The 23,938-nt window shown below is 57.7% G+C and overlaps 1 protein-coding gene across 5 annotated transcripts in view; it reads left to right on the forward strand.

Moving 5' to 3' along the window:
- Window positions 1-14,753: 14,753 nt before the first annotated feature.
- The window catches only part of KCNQ2 (potassium voltage-gated channel subfamily Q member 2), a 54,287-nt gene continuing 45,102 nt past the window's right edge, over window positions 14,754-23,938 (forward strand). For all 5 annotated transcript variants that reach the window (XM_008157114.3, XM_028133469.2, XM_008157115.3 and 2 more), the window contains exon 1: window positions 14,754-15,049. In XM_008157114.3, coding sequence (XP_008155336.1) covers window positions 14,754-15,049 — 296 coding nt within the window. The remainder of the gene's footprint in view (window positions 15,050-23,938) is intronic.

Genomic DNA, 23,938 nt, shown 5'->3' on the forward strand with positions numbered 1-23,938 from the left:
ATCTATCTATCTATCTATCTATATATATATATCCTACCTAATAATAGACAAATATGCAAATTGACCATACCTCGGACACACCCACAAGCCACGCCCACCATCCAATCAGAGCGAGCATGCAAATTAACCCAAACCAAGATGGCTACAGCCACAGAGAGCAAGGTTTCCTAGGTAACAGAGGAAGCCAAGCTTTCCACCTGCCCTTGCCAGGCCTAAGCTTCCACTCAAGCTACAAAGTTTCAATTATAGAAAGTAAACAAATTCAAACAAATGGCGGCAGAATGGAACTTGAGAGAGCAGGCCAGGGTTCCCGCCGGCAACAGGGGAAGCAAAGCTTTCCGCACACCCTGGCCGGGCCCACCTGCTTAAGGCAACAAAGTTTCAATTATAATCCCAACACAAATGGCTGCCGGCCTCGGAGGGAGCCCCAGGCTTGGCTCCGCTCCAGGCTACAAAGTTTCAATTGTAGAAGGAAAATAAATTCCAGATACCAGGGCCTCCGCTTGGGTTGCCAGGGGGCGTGGCCCGCCTGCAAACCACCACAGGCCCCTCGCTCAGGCTGCCCCACGCCCCAAGGGAACCCCCACCTGAGCCGGGACACCCTTCAGGGCAAACCAGCTGGCCCCCACCCCTGTACCAGGCCTCTATCCTATCTAATAAAAGAGTAATATACAGATTGATCATCACTGCAACACACAATATAGCTGCCCCCATGTGGTCAAAGATCCTGCCCCCATGTGGACACAAGATGGCCACCACAAGATGGCCAGCAGGAGAGGGCAGTTGGGAGGCACCCAGGCCTGCAAGGGAGGGCAGTTGAGAAGGACCAGGCCTGCAAGGGAGGGCAATTGGAGGTGATCAACCCTGCAGGAGAGGGCAGTTAGGGGTAACCAGGCCGGCAGAGGAGGGAAGTTGGGGGCAAACAGGCTGGCAGCAGAGTGGTTAGGGGGTGATCAGGCTGGCAGGCAGAAGCGGTTAGGGGCAATCAAGAAGGCAGGCCAGGCAAGCAGATGGGAGCCAGCAGTCCTGGATTGTGAGAAGGATGGATCGGGCCTAAACGGGCAGTCGGACATCCCTTGAGGGATCCCATATTGGAGAGGGTACAGGCTGGGCTGAGGGACAACCCCCCTCCGTGCACGAATTTCGTGTACCGGGCCTCTAGCATATATATATATATATATATATATGTGTGTATATATATATATATATTTGATGTTTTTTTTCCATGTTAAAATTTCAAGGCCTTAACAGAGATGATTCTTGGAAAGCTCCAAGGGCCCAGAGTAATACAAGAAATTTATTCTCTCTTCTTAAAGGAAATCATTTTAAATTTAACAGATCTAATATACTTGAAGTTACATGGAAAGCCTTATCAAATAAGAATTAATAGATATATTTTTTAAATATTATAAAAGTTTTAGCCTCTAAGAGGTACAAAAATATAACTAAGACCTTGTCTATACAAAAAGAAATTAATAGCCAGTTTGAAATTAAATTGCCATGGCCTAGAGCAAAGAATATCCTTACATGATATTATTCTACAATGTCATTATAATTTTTAATATTTTACAACAGCATATTGTACAATTATCCCAAACAAACTTACAGACTAATTCTTTGAATGTTTGGCAGCAATTTTAAAAAGGAGTTGAGGCCTCTTGGGAAGGCACTTGAGCATTCTATATTGGCCTCTCTTGCCCTTTTTGCCAAGAGGGACCCTCCCACTTTCTGTTCATACTGAGATTAAATCTGGTACCATGGATCTGTCTCTTGCCCAATGGTGTGAGCTGGGCCCTCCCTAGAGAAGAAACCTGGGTTCCCCAGATATGTGATCAGTGCCGGGGTCCCGCCAGCAGGCAGGGGGATCCCAAGGCAGGTGCTGGGCGTGGAGATCATGGGGGCATAGGCTACCAAGGAGACAGGACTGAACCTCACATCACCCTGCTTGGCCCCAGAGGATGGCTGGTTAGCCAGAGACCGGTAAGATTCCTCAGGGAAGGAACAATCTAAGACAGGCACAGTCACAGAGGGACCATCAGGAGAGAACTTGGGGGTCAACAGAGGTGGGGCACAGATCCTCACCCCCCCCAACATTGCAGGGGCCTGAACACTCGCCCCTTCTGAGGGAAGTCTCCTGCCCCATGGCTGCTTCACACTTCCCATGACCAGCTCAGATCGGGACCCAGGCAACAGAGACTTGGCTGGCAGCAGCTGCCCTATATCTAAATCCAGCTTAACACCAGGAATGCTTAGAGCCTTCTCAAAGATGCAAATAATCCTTTGCATTAATATTTACAGGGTAAACTAAGATTGTTGTTAGAGTATTAAATTTGACAGTAGAATAGTAGTCAAGTTTTCAGATTAATTTAAATTGGCTAATTGAAATAAGTAAATAGTTCATCTCATGGTAAAATTGCTTAATATGCAGTAAACCTAAAGCAGTCATATTTTTGTGTAAAAAATTAAAATTTAAAATTATTAAGACTGCATTATAAAAATTTTCCAAAAGCCTCCTAATAATTAAATAAAAAAGGGGGGGATAGTGGAAAAATATTATGTAAGTAAAAATATCCTAAAAGTAAATTACATCTAGAAAAAATTTTTTACTTTGAAAATTAATTTTCATTTGTAATGCTCACAGCAAGACACCCATAAAAACACACATGGTGTCAAAATAAGCCAAAGGAAAATCATTTAGACAGAGGTCAGAGGATCCCAAGTCAAATTTATAGAAAAGATTCCTTTATTAACTTTTAGTTGAGAATATGTTTGTATATTTCCAGGAAAGCCCATGTATATTCCTACAACAACGGATCCCAGAGAGGACCTAATAGAACTGTTCCAGCCACAGGATAGGCAATGGCCCACAAGAACAAAAAGAAGAAATAGTCCAGAAATAAAAATAGTGAAGACGCCTTGCCTTGCTAGCAGTCAGCACCTACACATTGCTACAGGTTGCCCAGGACCAAGGGCAAGGAAGGTCGGTGTGCGTACTTCTAGATCATGTGTGCACACCCTTCTACATAAAAGTCAATGTTTAATGTTTTATATTCTACCGGGACCACTGGCTTAGGGACTTACTTTATTTCTAACACAGTGAATAGTATTAACTACCACATTAAAAGAAATGTTATACCTCAGGCATTAACCATTTTTACAGATAGGTCCAGTTCTAAAAAGGCTGGATCTACTACAGCAGAGGAGCAAAGGTCCTTCAAACCCCTTATATTTCAGTGGAAATACAAGCTCTTATTTATACCTTAACAGATTTTACTACAGAGCCCATCAACCTATAGTAATAGTGCTTATGTGGTAAGTATAGCAAAAATTATTGAAACAGCTACTATAGGGCACACTAATTCAGAGGAACTTTTTCATTTAATTTTCAGTCTTTAAAATATTATTTGAGAACTACAATTTCCATGTTTTATTAGAAGCAATGTCCTCAATATATTATCCACCTTCCTGTGCCAACTTTAGGGGTAAATCCCCGAGGACTTAAACCTAATCAAATCTAGCAAAATAAATATCACTCAATTGTAGAAAGAGCCAATCGTACTCTTAAAATCATTTACTAAAACAAAAAGGGGGAGACAGTTGTTATGTGTCACCTCAAGAGAAGCTCAGTCATGCTTTTTTACTTTAAAAATATTTTGAATTGTGATGCAGAGGATCGTACAGCAGGTGAAAGGCATCAGACCTCCTGTACAATAGCCTCCACCGAGTCAGCTAGGTGGAAGGAAGCATAAACCAGAAAAGAGTTTTATCAGATTCAGTAATAATGTGGGGAAGAGGTTGTGTTTTATATCTTTCCAGAAGGAGCAATGCAGCCAATTTGGGTGCCAGAGTGTTATGTGTGTCACCACAATGGACTCAGAGAAGCTCCTGTGTCCCTTCACTCAAAAGGACTAAATACTGCCCTAATGACAGCAAAGTGGAGGAAGAAGAAAACTAAAAGCTATGCAAGGGACTAAGGTGCCAACATAGAGTCATCTGAAGAAGTTAACGACTAAAGTGCAGCAGATTGTGGAAAAGCAAGAAGTTGAAGCTACTTCTTCAACCATGTTCCTACTCATGCTAGCATCTGTTAGCTGCCAGTCTTCTGCAAAGTCTTGCGCAGCCAAGTTCAAGGACACCAGCAGCAAAAGAGACTTTCTTTTATTTAGTAGCTAAAAATGTTAACATGTCCATAGTTTTGATTTCTCTCTTATTGTTTTGTTATTTAATAGCCAGAGTTTTGCTCTTGACATTCAAGTTTTGAAAATGATAACATGTATGTAGTTTAGTTTTGCATTGGCATTGTTTGCAATTGTTTTAATACTAGAGCTTTATTGTTAATGTTTAAATTTTACTTTTATTATTAGTAGCTTAAAATTAAATAAAGAAGGGGGATCTGTTGGAGACCAGGTGTAAGCTGACATGGTCCTTGCACCCGAAGACGCAGTGTCCCCTGACTTGTTTTGATCTAACTTGTTTTGACGGCACTTTCCTATTGTCAGCAGATGAGCAGAATAGATCGACCTTTCATAGCTTATCAGAAGACTGTAAGCCCTAGCTGGTTTGGCTCAGTGGATAGAGCGTCGGCCTGAGGACTGAAGGGTCCCAGGTTCGATTCCGGTCAAGGGCATGTACCTTGGTTGTGGGCACATACCCAGTGGGGAGTGTGAAGGAGTCAGCTGATTGATGTTTCTCTCTCATCGATGTTTCTAGCTCTCTGTCCCTCTCCCATCCTCTCTGTAAAAAATCAATAAAAATATATTAAAAAAAAAAAGAAGAAGACTGTAAATATTTACCGAGAATTTGGCCTCCTGCTTTATCTATCCAATCAGGAAGGCAGGCCAGGCAATCAGTTGGGAGCCAGCAGTCCTGGATTGTGATTAAGAAGAACAGAGAGTACATTCCTCTTTGTTGACCTCCCATTCAGTATCCTATCTAATAATAGACAAATATGCAAATTGACCATACCTCTGACACACCCACAAGCCACGCCCACAAACCATGCCCACCATCCAATCAGAGCTAGCATGCAAATTAACCCAAACCAAGATGGCTACAGCCACAGAGAGCAAGGTTTCCTAGGTAACAGAGAAAGCCAAGCTTTCTGCCAGCCGTTGCAGGCCTAAGCCTCCACTCAAGCTACAAAGTTTCAATTATAGAAGGTAAACAAATTCAAACAAATGGCGGCAGAATGGAGCTTGAGGGAGCAGGCCAGGGTTCCCACCGGCAACAGGGGAAGCAAAGCTTTCCGCATACCCTGGCCGGGCCCACCTGCTTAAGGCAACAAAGTTTCAATTATAATCCCAACACAAATGGCTGCCGGCCTCGGAGGGAGCCCCAGGCTTGGCTCCGCTCCAGGCTACAAAGTTTCAATTGTAGAAGGAAAATAAATTCCAGATACCAGGGCCTCCGCTTGGGTTGCCAGGGGGCGTGGCCCGCCTGCAAACCACCACAGGCCCCTCGCTCAGGCTGCCCCACGCCCCAAGGGAACCCCCACCTGAGCCGGGACACCCTTCAGGGCAAACCAGCTGGCCCCCACCCCTGTACTAGGCCTCTATCCTATCTAATAAAAGAGTAATATACAGATTGATCATCACTGCAACACACAATATAGCTGCCCCCATGTGGTCAAAGATCCTGCCCCCATGTGGACACAAGATGGCCACCACAAGATGGCCAGCAGGAGAGGGCAGTTGGGAGGCACCCGGCCTGCAAGGGAGGGCAGTTGGAGGTGATCAACCCTGCAGGAGAGAGCAGTTAGGGGTAACCAGGCCGGCAGAGGAGGGAAGTTGGGGGCAAACAGGCTGGCAGCAGAGTGGTTAGGGGGTGATCAGGCTGGCAGGCAGAAGTGGTTAGGGGCAATCGGGAAGGCAGGCCAGGCAAGCAGTTGGGAGCCAGCAGTCCTGGATTGTGAGAGGCAGGGATCGGGCCTAAACGGGCAGTCGGACATCCCTTGAGGGGTCCCAGATTGGAGAGGGTACAGGCTGGGCTGAGGGACAACCCCCCTCCATGCACGAATTTCGTGCACCGGGCCTCTAGTTTGTGTATAAAAGGCATTGCGTAGTCAATAAAATAGCTGCAGTCGGTCATTGACCACCTGCAGACTCCTCCCGATCCCGCTGTCCTGTCTTTCTTTCTTTTCTCAATTCCCACCTCCCTACCTCAGCCCGGTTCAACCGTCAGGCTGGTCCCTGACAGGTAGATAGGGGTGACCTCAACTTGGGGAGCCCCAGGGGCAGCTGCACGGGACAGTGCGTGGGTGAGGGGGACACTAGCCTGGGCAGTGTGCCCTGGAGTGGGGGCCTAGAGCCTCAGGGCCGGGGTTGCTAGGGGGACGCAGGGGCCAGAGAGGTGCATGCAGGGCTGGTGCCAAGGCCTGAAGGCAGCCTGGGCAGGCGCTCCTGCCCTTTACGGGGCTGGCGGGTGGTTTAGAGCAGGGCCGCCAGGACCCCCAGTGGCTTCCACCTGCACTGTGGGAGCCTCTGACAAATTCATGAGCTCTGAGGCTGCGGGGTCCGGCTGAGCTGCCGAATCTGATCTGCCTCCTGCCCTTGTCTGGCCAGGGCACCCTGCCCTTCCCCAGGCTCCAGGCAGGGCCTGGCGGTGACCGCCCAGTGTCCTGACAGGGGCTTCAGACCCCAGTGGCCGGATGTCCTCGTGGCAACGGTGGGCTTGTCTCTGCTGGGGGCCCCGGTGTGTCTTTGAGGGGCCCGTGGGTGTGCTGCATGACATGTGTGCATCTGGTTGTGAGCCCAGCAGGCCATGTGCTCCTGTGCGAGTGTGGCCTGGGTGTGGGGTGTGCAGTGAGGTGGCCCAGAGCCCTCAGGAGCTGGGCCAGTGAGCACGTGCATGTGTGTGTGTGTTCATGGGTGTGCATGTGTGTATGCACATGGGTTTGGATCCATGTGTGTGCATGTTACAGAGAGAGCATGTGTGTGCGTGCATGTGAGCACGTGTTTTGATTCTACCTGCACTGCTGGCTGGCAGCCTGGCGTTTGGGCTGAGCCGCTGGGAGGCGCTGGGCAGCTGCCCCGTCCTGCAGCTGTGAGGGGGTGGGGAGGCCGGTGGGCAGCTGGACTGTCCGGGTGTGAGCAGGGAGGGAGGGAGGAGCGCATCTGGTCTGGAGGTGCTGGGAGCTGGCTCCTTCCCAGGCCCCACTTGGCACTCCTGGCGTCTCACGGTGGGGGAGGCTGGGAGGAGGTGGAGAGCCAGGGCAGCCGGGAAGCACACGGAAGCTGCATGAGGCAAGAGCCCCCAGGTGCGGCAGCCGCCAGGATGGAGGTCGGATCAGCTCAGCACACCAGGGTCTGGGCCAGGCTGGGGCTGGCGGGGGGCCGGAGGCAGGGTGGGGGGCCAACGTTGGGAGGAGGTGAGAGAGCACCGGGGGGCCAAATGGGCGGCCCTGCAGGTGGGGGCAGGGACTAGACAGACTTGGGTGGCCTCCCTGAGGATGCACTGCAGGCTCCGTGGAGCAGCCATGGGGGCTGTGGGCTGGGCTTGTGCCATCTCTGAGGCCTGGTGGGCCCAGCTCCCAGGGGGACTCGGTGAGGAAGACGCCACCAGTTTGACGCTGTGGAGCCAGCGGGGCTCCTGGGTTCCGGGGCTTGGCGGTCTGGAAAGGGGTGGTGGAGGGGCGGACAGAACAGGGTGGGAACCGGAGGACAGGCGAGGGGTGGGGAAGAGGGGCCATGCTGGGGGTGTAAGGTCCCCCTTCCATCGCCCAGCGTCTGGGTAGAGCTCTTGCCCCTCGAGGGGCAGGGCCCGATGGATGCCCCACACCCAGGAACACCCAGAGCCCCGCCCTGCGCCTGGCTTTCTTGGAAAGCTGCGGTGGCCTCTGCAGGGGTGGGGCCCCGGGGACGTTCGGTGCCTTGGTGTCCCCCCTCCCCCTTTCCTGACACGAGGCCGTCCCCCTGCAGGCTGGGGACAGCAGTGCACACTGAGCCAGGCCTGCCAGCGATGCGTGTCCTTCCACTGTCATGCTTACATAGTGCTGTTCATGCAGCCTCGTGCTCAGCGCTTCGAGACTGCGCCCATCGCACCAGCTCAGTCCTGTGGCGTCTTTACTGTTCTCGCCCCCCATTTGCAGCCAGGAATCCGTGCCCAGAGAGGGTCTGCGACTGACCCAAAGTCATACATGCAGCGAGGCCAGCGAGCGGGGACACAGCTGTGACAGTGCATGTCGTCATCAAGGTAGAGAGCAGCAACTGGAAAGCCTAGACCAGTGATGGGCAACCTTTTGAGCTCGGTGTGTCAGACTTCGCCAAAAAACTGAGCGTAACTCGGGTAGCGTGTCACTTTGAGGAAAAAACATTATTTCGCAAATGTTTCATCCTCAGGAGCAGCAAATGTTTCATCAGAAATGGCTACGCATGTCAGTGCTGACACGCGTGTCATAGGTTCGCCATCACTGGCCTAGGGGTACTGTGCTGAACTCTGATGATGGCCACTCTGTTTCCACTGGGAGGGTGTGGCCCTCACACGGAGGCCGGCCCCACATCCCCGCCGCCTGCCTTCTTCCCATGAAAACCCTCATCCCGTGGCTTAGGTATTTTCCCAAGCTTTAGGGAGAAAGTCCATTTGTTTGCACTATTTCGTGCTGAGGTGCGAATGACTAACTTGCTGGAAATAGCTGCCTTTAAAAAGAAAACTTCTGTCTTACCCTCAGCACTGTTGGCGTCAGGGACAGGTAATTCTTGGGGCGAGGGGTGCTTTCCTGTGCCGTAAGGGGGGCTCCCACTAGATGCCAGCAGCACCTGCTCTGTCGTGACAACCAGACGTCCCCAGGTGAGAGCGGTTGGCCTACCTGGCCCTCATCCTGTGGGCGGGACACCGGGAGAGGACGTGGTCAGATGTCTGAGTGGGGAGGGACCGACAGGTGATTCCCTTCAATGACAGCCTGAGGGGGGTCCGTAAGAAACCAAGAGGAGGTGTTTCTAAGCAGGATCTGGGAGTGCCTGGCACCTTCCTGCCACTTCCTGGACCCTCCTCTGTGCCCACGCCACCCAGGGCGTTGGATACCCTACAGGATCCTCTCGGGTTAACCCCAGCAGCTGGCAGCTGGCAGCCCTTCTCTCCCTCCACCAACGAGGAACTTGGCCTCTGGAGGTTACCTGCCCTGCCCTCAGCAATCCCGTGGCGGAGCCCATGTTGGCGGCAGAGCAGTCTGTGGGGCCCTCTCGGCAGAGCCTGGTGCTGACCGAGCATGCCAGCTCTGTCTGGGCTGATGTATCGCGGGTTTGCTGGTCAGAGAGTCCAGCCTTCCTGGCCACCCTTCTGGCTTCGTGTGGTGATCTTGTCCTGGGTGAGCGGGGTGGGGGTGGGGACTCTGACAGGCCACAGGCCCTGCCCCAGACTGGACAGCTCTGTCCAAATCCTACTGGATATCTGGCCAGCAAGCAAGGCACTCAAGTGAGCCTGGGCCAGGTGGGCGGGCAGCCAGTGTCCAGATGCCGACAGCCTGTCTGTGGGCAGGGTGGCTGACTACGCTCCTGGCGGTGTGCCTGTCTCCACGGCACGGAGTTGCAGTTGCCCACATCCTCCCAGAGTCCCCTGGCTGCAGAGCCCAGGCCAGTCAGTGACGGCGCATCCTGGCTGGAGGATCCAAGTGATGCCCACCTGAAAACGTGACTGCTCACTCATTCAGGGAAAGTGGATGAGCTGGGCAGGGGGTGTGAGTGTGTGCACAGTTTGAGCATGTGCACGGGGTGTGAGTGTGTGCACAGTTTGAGCATGTGCACGGGGTGTGTGTGTGTGCACAGTTTGAGCATGTGTAGTGGGTGTGAGTGTGTGCACAGTTTGAGCATGTGCACGGGGTGTGTGTGTGTGCACAGTTTGAGCATGTGTAGTGGGTGTGAGTGTGTGCACAGTTTGAGCATGTGCAGGGTGTGTGTGTGTGTGCAGTTTGAGCATGTGCACGGGGTGTGAGTGTGTGCACAGTTTGAGCCTGTGTATGGGGTATGGGTATGTGCACAGGGTGTGAGTGTGTGCACAGTTTGAGCATGTGCACGGGGTGTGTGTGTGTGTGTGCACAGTTTGAGCATGTGTAGTGGGTGTGAGTGTGTGCACAGTTTGAGCCTGTGTATGGGGTATGGGTATGTGCACAGGGTGTGAGTGTGTGCACAGTTTGAGCATGTGCACGGGGTGTGTGTGTGTGTGTGCACAGTTTGAGCATGTGTAGTGGGTGTGAGTGTGTGCACAGTTTGAGCCTGTGCACGGGATGTGTGTGTGTGTGCACAGTTTGAGCATGTGTAGTGGGTGTGAGTGTGTGCACAGTTTGAGCATGTGTAGTGGGTGTGAGTGTGTGCACAGTTTGAGCATGTGTAGTGGGTGTGAGTGTGTGCACAGTTTGAGCCTGTGCACGGGATGTGTGTGTGTGTGCACAGTTTGAGCATGTGTAGTGGGTGTGAGTGTGTGCACAGTTTGAGCCTGTGCATGGGGTATGGGTATGTGCACAGGGTGTGAGTGTGTGCACAGTTTGAGCATGTGCATGGGGTGTGGGTATGTGCACGGAGTGTGAGTATGTGCATGTGGTATGAGCGTCTGTATGACCCTCCTCACTGAGCTCCCTGTCTAGCGGGGAGGGAGGTGAATAGGAGGCAAGCAGATAAGAAAAACAGTCTCAGCTGTGATGAGAAACCAGGCTGCAGGGAGCGGGGAGGCCCCACTTCAGGGAGGGCCACAGCAGAGCCTCCCTGAGGAGATGCACAGGGACCTCAGGCGCCAGTGGCGGGAACAACATTCCTGGTGGAGGGAACACTGCAGGCAAAGGCTCCTTTGCTTGCTTGAGGCCCACTGGGGTTTCATCTACTTGCCGGGTGGGCCATGGGGGCTGGAAGGGGACGCGGGGGCATGTGGGGTGGGGCAGTCTGAGCGTCACAGGCCACATCACAGGGGTGGAGAGCCCGCGGTGAGGAATGCATTTGTAGAGTGTCAACGAGCCACAGGAGCGCCGACTGGGTCAGCCTCAGCACCGCAGGGCAGGGGCTGTGGCCTGTCGGCTCCCACGCTTAATCTGTAGGGCACAGGGACACTCACACACTTCACTGTGCACAGGAGTGGGGAGGGCGTGGGGGGTGGGAAATGACAAAACCCACAACCTCCCAGGCACCACCCTTGCTCTTAGAAGCTGCCTGCAGAGCGGGGACAGGGGATGTGGGACCTCGCAGCAGGGGTTCGAGGGCCCGCCCACCCAGGCACCCAGGCTCCCTCCACTGTCCAGTCGGGCTCTGCAGTCACAGGCAGCCGACCCTGGACGCCTGGTGTCGATGGGTTACTGTGGCTGAGGAGTCCAAGCAGCTCCCTCCTGCAATGAGCTCGTTTGCCAGGGGCTGGGAGGGTGGTTGATAACTGATCCTTTGAAAAATGTCTACATTTCTACTGAGTTTAGTGTAAGATGTTTTTTTAAAGTCAATGCTTTCATATGTTAAGGCTTTTCCTCATTTCCCACTCCCCCAGGAGCTGGCTAAATGCAGCCCTACCTCCTCCTAATAATGGAAAATTCCTGGGGGGGGGGATGGAGGGCTGGGACTTGCTGTCTGCACAGGCACTTCCTGTTGTCCAAATGATAGGGTTGGGATGCCAGACTCTGACCCAGGCCAAATGACTGAGAACCTGTCCGTCCTCATTTCCCCAAATTAAGTCTCGTTTCTCGGGCTGGCGAGCTTTCCCTCTGGGTCTCTGCGGGGATCATCTGTTTCTGCAGGCGTGCTGGGAAGGAGCTCTTCGGGGAGGAGACGGGAGCTGGTGCTGGTGCAAAAGGAAGCTGCTTTTCAGGCCGCGGCCCGGCCGTGGAACTCCAGCGTGGCTGGCCGCCTGGAGATAAACACTCCTGTGTGGCTTGTGAGCGGACAGGGATGTAACAGAGCAGCAGACAGGCTGTCCCAACGGGCCCACAAGCAGGGCATCAGAGCCAACAGGGCACCGGCCTCGCCGCTGATGTCGCTCAGCCGGCACGCCAGGCCGGAGAAGCCCTGCCCTGTCCCAGGTGAGGGCTGAGAGTAAGTAGGCAGGACGCCCTGGATTGGGAGAAGTGGGTTTCCAGAAAATGCTGAGCCTGCTCGCTGACCTGCACCACCTCAAAGGGTCGCTGTGCAGGTTCCCTGGACGGGATAATGTTGACGTGCTTTGATCTGGCCTCAGCCACCAGCAGTTGCCACATCTGCTGACCACCCATAGGGGCCTGATCGTGCCAGGCCCTGCGGGACATGCAGTGTCCAGAGGAATGCAGAAGCAGGGAGCTCCCTGTGGGTGGGGGCAGAGCAAGAGCCCGAGACCTCTGTGCTGGCCTGGGAGGTGACAGTGGACACCATGGTTCTCAGCTCGCTCACTGGTCTGTGCTGGGCTGCTTGGTGTGGCCACCGGCCCGTGGGGGACGGAGGAGGAGACTGGGGGCCTGGGTTCAATACAGAGGTGCTGACAGGACAGCACCCTGCTTGGCAGCTCATGCTGGCTGCAGGCCTCTCCAGGCTAGAGCTGGGCATCTGTGCACCTGAAATTTTCCACTCTTCTCTGGATCCTCATTGCTGTCTTGGCAAAGATGGCTTGAACCTGAAAGCTTTTCCATCTATCCTATATAATAAAAGCAGTTTTATTCCATCTACCCTATATAATAAAAGCAGTTTTATTCCATCTACCCTATATAATAAAAGCGTAATACGCAAATCGACCAAATGGTGGAACAGTGGAACGACCATCTGGATGACCATCCCGGACCACGCTATGACCAGGCCAGCCAAGGTGGCTGTGATGAGATTGGTCGGGGCCCGGCCATTGCCCCGTGATCGCCCTGTAGAGGGAGGCCCAGGCCACCGACTGGCGGGCTGCGGTGGGTGGACGGGGCCTCCCTCTGCGAGGGGAGCCCAGGTCCCAGGTGCTGGAGGGAAGCCGGTGCCGGCAGCCGGGGGAAGGAAGGCCTACTCTTGCACGAATTTCGTGCATCTGGCCTCTAGTTTTTAAATAAATGGTATTCCTGTCACTTGCATGGAATTCACCCCAACTGAGCATGTTTACGACTTGCTTCGCCTGAGTTGCAGGTATGCTGGGGGGACACCAGACAGCTGACGATGGACAGGACACTGAAGACATAGATGATAATGAGCCAGCTCACTGAAAGGACATCGGAACAGAGGAAGCAGAGGCTCACACCTTGACGCAGGGTGGGCCTCCTGGAACCTACCAAGTGCCTTTGCAGATGACAGAAGAGAGGGTCCCAGCATTCCCCCCACCTGCCCTCAGCCAGGCTTTCTCCGAGGGGCCTCCATCTCACCCCTCACCCCCAGCATCGCTCGTCTTTCAGGGGCTGCTTCACTCGCACATCGAAGTCCTGGAAGAGACTCCCCTGGGAGGGACTGGCCTGTCTCAGGGGACCAGGTGGAGGCGGCCCCTTCTGGAGTTTGGCATCTGAGTTGTAGTCACTTTGTCCAGCCCTCTGAAGAGTGAGAGTGAGGGTCACCCAGATGCCATCTCTGTGGGTCCAGCTGTGCGGGGAATGCAGAGCGCCCCTCCTTTCCTTTTGCCATCCAGTCCCCCCCCCATCCCCCCACAATGGACCAGGCTGGCGCCTCCTTCCTCAGCCTGGGGTCCGCAGGGGTGCAGGCCCTGGGGCTGACCACTGGGCAAATAGGCGGGGAGGTGGGGTCAGGAGTGTGGCCCCTGGGACCTGCCCTTGTGCACAGTCCAACCCCAACATTTTGGATGACTCACAAATGAGCCCTGTGCCTGCATGGACCACTGTTTTCTGTCGAATTAAAAAGAAGAAACAGGCCACTTGGCCACTAGCTTTGGAGGCCAAAGGGTAGGGCTAGAGCTGTTTTTCAGCCAAGTCACCAGTGAGGATAGCCACCACTCGGACAGGCCTTTTACTTAGTAGACCCCATGGGGCTGGGCCAATGTGGGAAGAGGCTGGATGTGGTCCCAAGAGCCCCTCCACCAGAGGTGGGGCGGGGCTTCAGCCCCTGCTGCTGCCACCGACCACTGCGCCTGCCAGGCCGCTCCAGCCCGCCCTGGGTTCCCACCCCCGCGTGCCTTCAGCCAGGTGCAGCCTCAGACCCCCTCCAAGGTCTGCAGACACAGCCCAGGCTTCCAGGGACGAGTCTCTCACGCCCCACCTCTGACCACTGTGCCCCACGGCCTGCCTGCCGGGGTGGGCAGCAGCTCTCCCTGCCTCTTCCTCCAGGACCCCTCCTCTGGGCCCAGTTCAGGTCACCTCTTAGGAATTCTCCCTGGACGCTTCCCTGCACTTGCAAGGGTCAGTGTGGGGTGGGGGTGGGGGTGGGGGTCAGGCCGGTCCACCTAAACGCCACCCCTCCCCGCTTGGAGGTGCCGGGCCCAGAGGCGCTAGGACCGCTCGGGCGTGTGTGTGCCTGGGCCTGTCCACCTCAGAGGTGACCAAGGGGCAGGCCCTCTCGTCCGGACGTACGTGGCGGAGGGAGCGGGAAGGGGTTGGCCGGGGGCGCAGACGCTCAGCTTCCTCTCGATTCCCGCCCCTCCCGCGGTCCGCACGGCTTCGCAGGGGTTAACGGGGGCGGGGCAAGGCGGAGGGCGGAGCGAGGTGGCCGCCGCGTCTCCCCTCCTCCCCCTCCCCCCCCTCGCCCCCCGCGAGGCCAGGGCCGGCTGGAGCGCGGAGCCGCCGCCGCCGCCCCCGCCGCCCCTGCCATGCGGCTCCCGGGCCGGGGGCCTGGGCTCGGGGCGCCCCCAGCGTGCCGCCCCCGCCGCCCCCGCTGAGTCCGCGCCCCTCCGCCGGCGCCGCCCGCACCATGGTGCAGAAGTCGCGCAACGGCGGCGTGTACCCCGGCCCGAGCGGGGAGAAGAAGCTCAAGGTGGGCTTCGTGGGGCTGGACCCCGGCGCGCCCGACAGCACCCGGGATGGCGCGCTGCTCATCGCCGGCTCCGAGGCCTCCAAGCGCGGCAGCATCCTCAGCAAGCCGCGCGCGGGCGGCGTGGGCGCCGGGAAGCCCCCGAAGCGCAACGCCTTCTACCGCAAGCTGCAGAATTTCCTCTACAACGTGCTGGAGCGGCCGCGCGGCTGGGCCTTCATCTACCACGCCTACGTGTGAGTGTCCGGCCCCCGCCCCCGCCGGAGCCCGGGCCCCGCCGGGACCGCGTCCCCTGGGTGAAGCGGAGGGCGCAGACTGGAGAGATTTGTGGAGCCATCAGGCCGGAAGGAGTTCTGGGGTGCGGGGTTCAGAGCTGAGTGGGGGCGCCTGTCCCCCCCTCCCCCTCCCCCTCCCCCATGCGGCTTGGCTGGGTTGCATCAGCCCCTCCCCTGCGGGATGGGGTTTGCGTAGCCCCAGCCACCCCTCCTTGGCCCTAGAGAGGCCCCTCCCCACGGCCATTGCACCAAACAAAGGGCCTGCGGGGGAGGGCGGGCGGCGCTGCCCGTCTAGCCTCTGGATCTGGACTCCTGGGGGGTCCCCCTGGGCTGGGCTTCCCCAAAGAAGGGGATGATGGGGGAAGGGCTGGCCTACCTTCCCCAGCCCCCCAAGCAACTCACTCCATCTGGGGAGAGCTTCTGGGTTGCTGAAATGGGAGGGGTCCTAACATGACTCCCCTCCCCCAACCCGAAGTTGAGTCCTGCCCCTGGTGCCTGCAGCTGGCCCTGACCGTGCCTGCATCCCTGAATCTCCCTCCGTCCCCCCTCCCCCCCCCCCCCCAGGTGGAGGGGTGCTGCTGCAGGGGCCTGCCGGCCCTGACCCAGAAGGGTAGTTGGTGCCCCAGGCCTGGTGTTCAGGGAGCTCCTGGCCCTGGGGCAGGGCCAGTGGCCTCTGGCTGGTGTCTGTGAGAGCGCGTGTGCCTGTGTCCTCCGGCATGGCCTCTGTGAGTGCGGGCACTCTCCCATCCCAGCCAGACCGGCCGCTCGGCCATTTTGCTGAGAAGCGTTTTGGGATGGGAGTGAGGGGCGGATTCTGGGAAACTGTCTCCACCTGACCTGGATGAGAGGGGTGTGTGCTTGTGACCCACTGAGTGTGACCAGGGACCTGGGCCCATGTGTCTGGACAGACCCTCCGTGGGATGGGGGCGGTGACCCTGGGAGGGAAATGCCAGGCTGCTTGTGGGGAGGGTGTCCTGGGGGGACTATGTCCCCAGCCTCAGCACCCAGCCACCCTGGGAATCCCAAGAGGCACGGGCTCCTGGCATGGAGAGCGTCAGCCCCAGGGCCCCAGGTGGCTCTGCTCTTCCTGGGCTGGCTGCTCAGATGTGCTCTTCAGCCTCGGAAGGCCCAGTGTCTGCTCACCAAGGACCCTCCCGTCTGGTTGGGGGCCCAGAGGCCTCTGGGTGGGACCGGCTGTGTTCATCCAGGTCCTGGCCCGAGGTGACCTCCGGCACATACACAGCCCATCCCCACGGCCCAGCGGGTGCTGGAGGTTGGCCATGCTTTGGGCACAGATGTCCCTGGCTGGCAGCTTTTCCTGGGGGTCCCCTCTGGGTGGTCTCTCCCTGCTTGGGCCGGAAGTGGTCGGCTCTCTGTGTCAACTGCCTCCTGAAAGCGGCCGTGTTCAGAATGAGAAGCAGGGTGTGTGCGGACCCTGGGCCAGGCTCTGCTATCCTGTTTTCTCACTGGGCAGCCCTGAATCAGGACATGTGGGCCAGCAGCGTGGGGCGTCAGTGGCATTAGTCCTCACTGCCAAGGCAGCCCTGCCTTGCAGCCTGCTCAGGCCCTCCTCGCCCTCCTCGGCCCCTCCACGGAGGGCACGAGCTTCCTGAGCTTCCCTTGCCCTCAGCTCACCAGTGGGGGGCTCAGACTCAGGGAAAGGCTGCTCAGTGGTAGGCGGTTTCTCCTGGGGGGTGGGATAGGCAGGAGGGGTCTGCAGCTGCTGTTGGGTTAGGCACTTAAGTCTAGTCTTTGTAGGCCTCAGTTATCCTATCAGTAAAGTGGGCACAGAGGGTCTGGTGGAGATGAACTCCCAGGGCTGGTGTGGTATGCTCTCCCCACGAGGCCAGGGCTGTCCTGCTGTGTGACTCGTTGCCTATCATCCTGTCCCCAGGTGTGGAATGCTCCACTCTCCCTGTGCCGCCACCCACGGATCCAGCCCCACCCTGACACAGGAAGCCTTCACTGCCCACTGGCCCCTAGGGTGTGGCCGCCCGGTGCCCTGCTCCCTTGCCCAGCTTGGGCTGACAGCCTGACTCATGCTTTGGCTTGTGGATTCATTAATTAAATGAAGGGCAAGCTCCTCCTCCTCGCCGGTTCTGCGCGGGGGTTCTGCGCCGGTTCTGCGCCGGGCTTGGAAACTGGTGGAGGGTGGGGACACGGTCTGGGGCTGGCAGTCCCAGTGGAGACCCATCCTGGGCCTGGGGCAGTACTGAGCCCTCCTGGGTCACCCTTTAGCCTTTTGTCTCCACGTCTGGTTTCTGGAAGATGGGGGTGTCCCAGTGAATCTCGGGGGACAGCTGCTGCCAGAGGTGGGAGGGAGGCGACTGCCCTGTGGACTCTGGGCTTTGTGGGCCTCAGACCAGTTCCCCCTCCCGCCCACCCCCTGAAAAAGGGGCTCTCTCTGCAGACATGCCTGGGTGCAGAGCCATGGTCATCCCTCCCCTGGCCTGTGAGCTTTGCCAGAGGCACTGAGATAGGAGCCTTCCCTGAGTTGGGAGGGGAGGGGCGGGAATTGGAGACCCCGAGGTAGGGGCCAGCCTTGGCAGAAATACCTGGGATCTCCTCCCCAGCCCCGAGGCCCCGTGAGGGTCCTTTCTCTGCTTGTGCTGGATGGAGAGTGGGCCCCGGGCAGGCGCCCCAGGGCACACATGGGCTCAGGGAGAAGCTGCGGGTCCTGGGTGGAATTCTGGGAGGGCAGCTTGAGAGTTTCCATGGCTCCCTCAGTGCTGCCTCCCTCAGGTGTCGCCTCTCAGCAATGACCCCCAGCAATGACCAGGTCCTTCCGTGGGGAGCCCAGCAGCCCTGTACTTACAGCCCTCCTCCCCATGTCCACCCCTCACACCACGGGGCAGGGACTCGGGCCCGAGGGTCTGTGCACCTGGAAGTGGGGGATTCTCTATGTAAGAGGATTTTCAGGTACAGGGCCTGTAGTTTGCAGGGGTTTTTCAAAGGGGTTCAGAGGGTGTGCTTGGGAGAGGGCCTGTGAGGGGTGGGGACTGCGGGCTCTGGGCCAGCCTGGCTGGGACCTTGCCTCCACTGATGCCCCCAGACCTCAGCCCTGAGTTTCCTCATCTGTAATGTGAGGGTGATGATTCTGTGAGTCACTGAACACAGTGCTGGGTGCATGTTACCGTCACGCAGCTCGTCACCATGACTGGTTCAGCATGGGCTGACAGCGTCCTCAGCCTCCTGCCCCTCGGTCCAGCCTTGGCCAGTTCTCAGCCCGGCAGCCAGCACCTGGGCCTGAGGGAAAGTCTTACTGCCAACAAGGGCCTGGGGCCTGATGTGCATAGAGGATAACACTGTGGCACTGTCTTCTGGAAAAAGAAAGTCTTTTCTTGTGAGGTGTACAGGCAAGGAGACAGGAGGTGGTGCTCAAATCTGTCTCCCACCCAGGGCTCCGGCCGGATTTGAGGGTTTCAGCACCGGGTCTTCCTGGACAGCGCACCTGCGCTTCTGAAAGGCTCAGGCCCCCATCCCGTCCCAGCTTGGGGCTCTGTGGCGGCAGCCGCTGCGGGTCCACAGCGTGACCGTGAGGTGTCCAAGGTGTGACTCGTGAGTGGTGTACCCTAGGTTTCAACTTTGGTTTTGGGTTTTGTTAGAACTCGGACAGGATCAGTTTGAGCTGGCTCTGTGGTTGCCAAGGGGTTCGGGGCTGCTGCTTAGGCATGAGGGCGCCCTTGGACGTGAGGCCTGGGTCTGGCGCTTGTCCAGGGACTAGCTGCTCTCCTAAGGAGACGCGAGCTCTGCGCTGCCAGGTCTTGGGAGATGCTCCCGCCCTGCTGATGGCAGGCATCCTGGCGTCCCGAGCCTGCACGCAGGGAAGGACACCACTGCGGGCAGCTTGTACCAGTGAGCCCCTGGACCGTAAAACACCACCTGGGCCCTGGGACACCGGGTTCCCACGAAGGCTGTGCTGACTAGGCATGTGCTGACCCAGCTCGTGTGGGCCGCGAGGCTGAGCCCACTTTGGATGGCACTGTCCCAGGAGCATGGGAGGTGCCCGCCAGGAGGCTGGAGCTCAGCTGAGCTTTCTGACGCCAATCTGCGGACGGCGCTGGCAGCCTCTCCCACGCGCCTCCTTCGTGGCAGCGCACAGGCATCGCCGGCAGAGGGAGCCCACCTTCCTGTTATGACTCCTGGCGCCTGTCCAGCCCTCCTACAGAGCCCAGGCAGCGGGTTTGGGTCCAAGGCAGAAAGAAGAGAAGCAGACCCAAGATTGTCCCCCAAGAACGTCGCCATCCACACTGAAGAAACAGCGTGGTGCTGGGCCTGACTCGGCCTGCCCTGCCCCGGCCACGCCCCGTCTCCCCTCTGAGCCCAGACTGGTGGCCGCAGTCGTGCGTCCCGCTGACCTGTCCGCTCGCTTCCCTGGCAGCTGGTACAGCAGTGAGCTTGTTCTTGGTGAGGCGGGTGCGTGCAGGAGAGGGTCAGTGCCAGAGGGATGACTGTTTCTAAAGCCTGGCATCACTCATGTGAAGTAAGAGAGTCAGCGGGGAGGCTCCGGCCGTCCATTGAGCACATGGACTGTCTGTTGTTGGGTGGGGCTGGGGTGTTTGTTATTCGAGCCTGAGACAGACCATGCTTTTTTGTGGTTGTTAATCCTCAGTCGAGGATATCTTTCCATTGATTTTTAGAGACTGGAAGGGACAGGGAGACAGAGAGAGAAACATCAACGTGAGAAAGACACATCAATTGGTTGCCTCATGCACACGTCCAACCGGCGCCGTGCCCTTGACAGGGAATCAAGATCCTTCAGTGCGTGGGCTGATGCTCTAACCACTGAGCCCGCTGACCAGTGCATAGATCATGCTTTTAATTCATCGGAAGGAAATAGGGCTGAAGACCTTGAGGGTCTCGGTGCCCCTGGGATGGGCGCGCCCCGGCCCTGCTCGTGCCTGCATTCCGGAGGTTCTGCTGGACCCACGTGGGAGCTGTGAGGATAACTTTGCAGAAGAATAGGGTGCTTCTAACACAGTTTGCCTCAGGAAGTTTGTGTGGCTGTTTCTGCAACCCACTCAGAGTTGTCTCACTAGAATGCCGGGCTGGTCGGCATCGGGAGCCTGCCGTGGAGGGGGCGAAGGGCAGGGATGCAGGCCCCAGCGGAGGGTTTCCTCCTGGAAAAGCGGGTCTGAGCTCTGGTTAGGTGTGGGATCAGTCACGGGGTCTGGAAGGTGTTTCTGGCTCCCTGTTCTATAGGGACTGGTGAGAATGTCATCTCTGGGATGATGGGTGTTGGAGTTTGATGTGATTCCTCAGGTGCTTCACACACCTGCTGTCATTTACCTTAGACACTGAGGTGCAGGGCCCCAGGTGAGGTAAGTGGGGCAGCCAGGGTGCAGGCCTGGCAGGCACTGGGCTTCAGGGGCTCCAGCTTTCCCCTGTAGCCCCTGCAGACAGGGAGGGGAGGCCCGCTAGGGGTGGTGACCTGCCTGCCCTCGAGAAGGCTGTGGCTTCTCTCCAGCCACTGGCTGCCCAGAGCCTCTGTCCCGCTGCCCAGCAGCAGGCGCTGCCGAAGGGCGGCGACGCCGGGGCAGGCAGCTCCGTGCAGAGCTCTGATGGTCAGGCTGGGGCTGCTCCACGGGATGTTGGATGGTGTTCTTTCTGGATCGTTCTGCAGAGTGTAGACCCCTCCCTCCCCCAGATCCTGTCCGCTCGGCTCCAGCCCTACATGGCCCCTCCATCTTCACCTAAACTAGACAGCTTAGGACTTAGAGTCTGCTTTCCTATTTGTTTGGAAAGAGTACTTGAAGCTTTGTAGGAGGACGAGGCCATTTTCTCCTGGGAGCCCAGGTTTGGGGAGTGGTGAACAGGTCTGGGGTGTGGGGTGGGAGGAGCCTGGGCGAGCACTTTGCCAGCTCCTTCAGAGATGGTGTCTGCTTCCTGTGTGCAGGGCGCTGAGCGGGGCTCCTGGTGGACAGGTTGCCACGGAGCCTGGCTGGGTCCACAGGAGTTGAGAAGTTTGTTCACCCAGAGACCCAGCCTTCATGAGGGACGAGGTGGCGTCCTGGCCCAGTCGCCTAGGGAGGGGGCCGAGCCGGGTGCTGGCCGTGGTCCTGAACACGAGCTCACGGCTGTCTCTCCTTTTGGGCAGCAGCCGGCCCTCCCGGAATGGGGCTTGGCCCCCCTGGTGCTGGGGAAGGGGCTGCTCATCTGGATCTCTTGCTTCCGTCTCCAGATTCAGCCCTGTGTGCTCACAGGGCCTCTGCTCCCCAGAGAGCATCCTCTCCGACGTGGGCGTTTAATGAGCTGAGAGCTGAATAACATCGCGTGGAAGGAAGTCGGTGTTTGACCCAGGCAGCGGGCCGACAGCGCCACTCTGTCTGAGCAAGGGGATGCTACGGCCTCTTAAACACTTGGTTACGGTTTATTACCTTTTCTGATTGCAAAAATGACAACAACCATCGTAGGAAATTGGAAAGATGCTGGAAAACGCAATGAAGATTGCTGACCCTCCGGAGTGACTCAAGCATGTGGGCTTGGCTGCGCATTTCTTCAACAGGATAGGACTCAGACTCAGGGACCCTGTGTGTTATGGTGTGCGGTGACAGTTTCCTCGAGGAATTCCAGATGGAGGCATATCTGGTGCCTCCTGGTGCAGGCGACAAGGTCGCCCTGTCCCCAGCTCCCCTTCTTCCTGGGCCCTCCATCCTGGGTTCTCCGTCCTGGGCCTTGTCCTGGGCCCTCCGTCCTGGGCCCTCCGTCCTGGGCCCTCCGTCCTGGGCCCTCCGTCCTGGGCCCTCCGTCCTGGGCCCTCCGTCCTGGGCCCTCCGTCCTGGGCCCTCCGTCCTGGGCCCTTTGTCCTGGGCGCTTGGTGGCTTAGGGGAGGAGACAGCAGCTGTGGTGCTGTCTGGAGGATGGATGCTGAGTGGTCACACATCTGGTGGCTGACCCGGAAGTCAGGACCAAGGCTGGCCTGGGAGGGGCACATTAAAATGAGGCCCTGCTGCCGGAGGCTGCAAGGACACTCACAAGAGATGTTGCAGGGCACAAGTCTGAGGGGCAGCCTGAGAGCTGATTGGAGGGTCTTTAGGATGAGTTTAGGGGAGACTGTCGTGGGGGAGGCAGGCCTGGCTGTCCTGTCAGCCTGGGGGCAGAGGGCAGTGCCCCTCCCGCTTCCCGTCCTGCGTGGTGCCTCCTGTGGTGAGGCTGAGGGCCCAGCAGGGCGGAGACTTGGGACCCGCAGGGGCAGGAGTCAGTCAGGCCAGCTCCTCGGGCAGAGCACGGCACTCGCAGGACCCCAAAGGTACCGCATTGGGGAGGGGGTGGCAGGGGAGCTCAGGACGCGCAGGCCCAGGGACACAGGCCAGGACTGGGCCCACAGAGTGAACTTGGGGGGTGCTGAAGCTGACAGAGACAGCTCAGTGTAAGCTGTGGAAGGAGACACTCCTGTGAGGGGAGCCCCCACATCAGGAAGCCACCTCCCTGTGGGGACCCATGCAGTGTCGCCCCTCAGGCTTCCCGAGCAAATGTCCTTGGTCTGGTGGCAGGGATGGGGCCCTTGCCAGTAGGTGGGTGCCCATGGCTCTCCCCACCCAAGTCTGTCCTGTCACAGAGGGAAACTGAGGCACGGGTGGGGAGGGCATGGCCTGGGCAGACCAGAGCTTCCCGAAGGCTCAGACCTGCCAGCATGGCCTTGTCTCGCTTTTTTCTCTTCGTTTCTTTGCCTCTGTTTTCTTTAGTTGTGGTGAGATTCACGGAACACACAAGTAATCATTTCCGACGGAGGGTTCTCTGGGTTCAAAATTTTCCCATCACCCCATAAAAACGCCAAGCCCGTCCGCTCTGTGTCCCCTCCTCAGCCCTCGGGACAGACTGGCTGCCCTGGAGTCACACCGTCTGTTCCTCAGGTGGCAGCCCTGTCTGTGATCATTCCTGTGCAGGGCTGAGAGCATTTGTCCACACGGATGGCCCCGCCACCTGTCCGTTCCCACCCGTGAGCCACTGTGACATCCATGTTCGCGTGTCCGCGTGGACACATGTTGCCATCCCTCAGGAATGGGGCCTTTTTAATGAGCTGCATTTGCCCCACCGTGGGCTCCCTGGGGTAGGCAGTGCCCCTCCCAGACCCCCGCCCTCCACCTCGCAGCCTGCTGTCCATGGCCCTGGCCAGCCTGTCTGAGCGGGGCTGTGGGCTTTGTCTCTCAAGCTGGATCTGACCAGGCGAGGGCAGTTTCGGCCGCCACTCGGCAGGTTGTGGGGGCCACCCCTGTGTGTGGGTTTTGCTGTGCACTTGGGGGCCTGGGAGCAGAGCACGTGAGGAGAGCAGTGGACCCCTGCTCAGAGGGGTCAGGACTCCGTACCCCTGGAGAGTAACCTGGAAAGAATTGGGTGCTGGGTAGCCTCTTGGAGAAGCTGGTGTTGAAATGAAGCCTGGGAGACGAGGCGGCGGCAGCTGTGTGATGGGTGTGGGGCAGGGGAGTTCCAGGCAGCAGAGGAGTGTGCGCAGGCTCGGGGCAGGGCAGCCGCCCGGGTGAGGCCGAGGAACAGGCAGAGGGAGTGGGGTGCTCGTCCTCTGGTCTCAGTGGCTGCAAGGGGGACGTGGAGAGATGGGACAGCAGGGCCCCTGGATGGAAGAAGAGCCGAGATGCTTGAGGTCTTGGGAAGGAGAGGGATGTGCAGAAGGACCCCTAGTGTGTGTGTGGGGGGCGTTGTCTCTGTGAAGGTGGGGCTGGGAAGGTGAGGAGACCCAGGAGGGCAGGGGAGAGCCCAGGGTGGGGACGGGGTGGCTGCTGCCCGGGTGTGTGCGCGGCCGGTGTGGATGGGGAGGCACCCAGGTGAGCTGTTGTCCCGCACTGTGGTCTGAGGTCAGACAGGTGACTGATAGGGAGCCGATCACCGAGGTGC

This window comes from Eptesicus fuscus, chromosome 12 (genome assembly GCF_027574615.1).
Source record: "Eptesicus fuscus isolate TK198812 chromosome 12, DD_ASM_mEF_20220401, whole genome shotgun sequence".
NCBI classification, from domain to species: domain Eukaryota; kingdom Metazoa; phylum Chordata; class Mammalia; order Chiroptera; family Vespertilionidae; genus Eptesicus; species Eptesicus fuscus.